At 35.4% G+C, this 2,153-nt stretch overlaps 1 protein-coding gene across 1 annotated transcript; it reads left to right on the top strand.

The window, feature by feature from the left end:
* The first annotated feature begins 1,004 nt into the window (after positions 1-1,004).
* LOC122705884 (olfactory receptor 4K3-like) lies at positions 1,005-1,943 on the top strand. Its single transcript, XM_043921135.1, has one exon. The coding sequence runs from the start codon at positions 1,005-1,007 to the stop codon at positions 1,941-1,943; it is 939 nt and encodes a 312-aa protein (XP_043777070.1).
* Positions 1,944-2,153: the final 210 nt, after the last annotated feature.

The following is a 2,153-nucleotide window of genomic DNA, read 5'->3' as shown; positions in this document are numbered from 1 at the left end:
ACTTGATAATCTAAACTATATTTTCTAAAAGAATAGGGTAATAAGGAAATACAGACAAGAAGGAAGACTAAAGAAAAAAATATAAATAAAGAATGAGGGCAAATGGAAGAAAGGAAATAATGAAAAAAGAACTTGCTGTTTGGCTTACGGAATATAGAAAAGATATATACTTTAGCAGAGCTCAATTTACATAGTATATGTGAACAGTCTAAGGACAAATGAAGTTAAAATTTATATATTCTCTTCAGAGAACAGTCAGGAATAAATGTAGTTTTCATTTCTTTATCATTTAAGCTACTCTCAAAAAAGAAATCTGTTACAAGTGAGGGAATAGAACCGGTCTATAATGTTAATAAGTGGAGTTACTCAGCCTATGAAATATATAATTTTATATAGAGATTCAAAATGAGTAAAAATACTCAGCATTAGAAACGTGCCATCAGCATCTGGGGTCTCCTTTGGAAGGAGATTGGCTTTCTTCAAGTCATTTGATAAACAACTTTTTCTCACAGTTTGTAAAAGAATTTGTTTCAATTCAGTTTGCTCACACATATCAACTTTGGCAATAAATTTGCTTCTAAGAGTCAAGTTTTGTGTGAGAAATGTAGCTTTAGATTATTGCCCTAGACAGAGTTAAAAATAAGGAACCTACAAATATATTATAGACTTTTGCACTTTTACTGCCAAAAAGGGAGATTCACGCAGTGGAGAAATTGTTTATAAAATACATTACTACTGTTAATTTTATGAGAATATTCATTTTGCATAACCAGAAAACTCTCTCTGATGGGTGAAGTTTTTAACCTACCTTTCTACACATTATTAGCTCCTGAGAGCTGAGATTGATTCAATAAATCTTTATTTTCAATTTGGAATTTAGCACATTTCCTAGGATTTAAATTTTGCACATTTAAATTCTGCTCTCAAGCACCAAAACATAAGTTCTTCTTTCCATTCTAGAAACTCTTAGTTCATCTCTTCTGGTCATATTAGAAATGAACTAAATGGAAGAAGCAAACCAGTCTGTGGTATCTGAGTTCATTTTTCGTGGATTCTGTGGTTCAAGGGAGCTCCAGAAATTCCTCTTACTGCCATTTTCTGCACTCTACCTGATGACTGTCCTGGGCAACCTTTTCGTTGTGCTCTTAATCATCACTGACTCTCATCTCCATTCCCCAATGTACTTCCTCTTAGCCAATCTCTCATTTGTTGACTTCTGCCTTTCCTCAGTGACCACTCCTAAACTGATCACAGACTTCCTAAAGGATAATAAAACCATCTCCTTTGGGGGCTGCATGAGTCAGATCCTCTTTATACATTTTCTTGCAGGAGGTGAGATGGTACTGCTTGTGACAATGGCCTATGACCGTTGCATAGCCATCTGCAAGCCACTCCATTACTCCAGAATTATGGATAGACAGAAGTGCATCTGGCTAGCTCTGATATCATGGATCATTGGCTTTGTGCATGCCATAAGTCAACTAGCTATGATTTTAGATCTTCCCTTCTGTGGACCCAGAATAGTGGACAGCTTTTTCTGTGATATTCCCAAAGTGATCAAACTAGCCTGCATGGATACTCATACTCTGAGACTGTTGATAAATGCTGACAGTGGTGTCCTGGCTGTAGCTTGCTTCATTCTCTTGCTGATCTCGTACACCTACATCCTGGTAACTATTTGCCTTCATTCCAAGGATGGAGCATCAAAGGCACTCTCTACCTGTACTTCCCATATCACAGTGGTGGTGCTGTTCTTTGGACCCTGCATTTTCATCTATTTCTGGCCACTTAGCATCACTTGGGTGGACAAGGTACTTTCTGTGTTTTATACAGTAATCACGCCTCTCTTGAATCCAGCCATTTACACACTGAGAAATAAAGAAATTAAAAATGCAATAAAGCGACTGGTAAGTCAGCATAAGAATACAAAGTGCAATTTTTAAAGCTTTCAGGTAATCAGTAATTCTACTGTTTACTCCCTATTTTGGACATATTTTGACATGTTAACTAAACTATAAATGTTCATATCTATAAGTTATAAGTAGTCTCAGATATATTTTTTGTGTTTATTCCATTAAGAAAATATGTTCAAAAAGCTAATACATATATTCTTACCACTTGGAGAAAATAAAAATTTGTCTAAATCATCTTGT

This window comes from Cervus elaphus, chromosome 12, assembly GCF_910594005.1.
Source record: "Cervus elaphus chromosome 12, mCerEla1.1, whole genome shotgun sequence".
NCBI lineage: Eukaryota > Metazoa > Chordata > Mammalia > Artiodactyla > Cervidae > Cervus > Cervus elaphus.
This window is presented reverse-complemented; position numbering and strand designations above follow the sequence as displayed.

What these genes read in the sequence shown, in the direction of transcription:
- LOC122705884 (XM_043921135.1), top strand. Translation starts at nt 1,005, where the DNA reads ATGGAAGAAGCAAACCAGTCTGTGGTATCTGAGTTCATTTTTCGTGGA.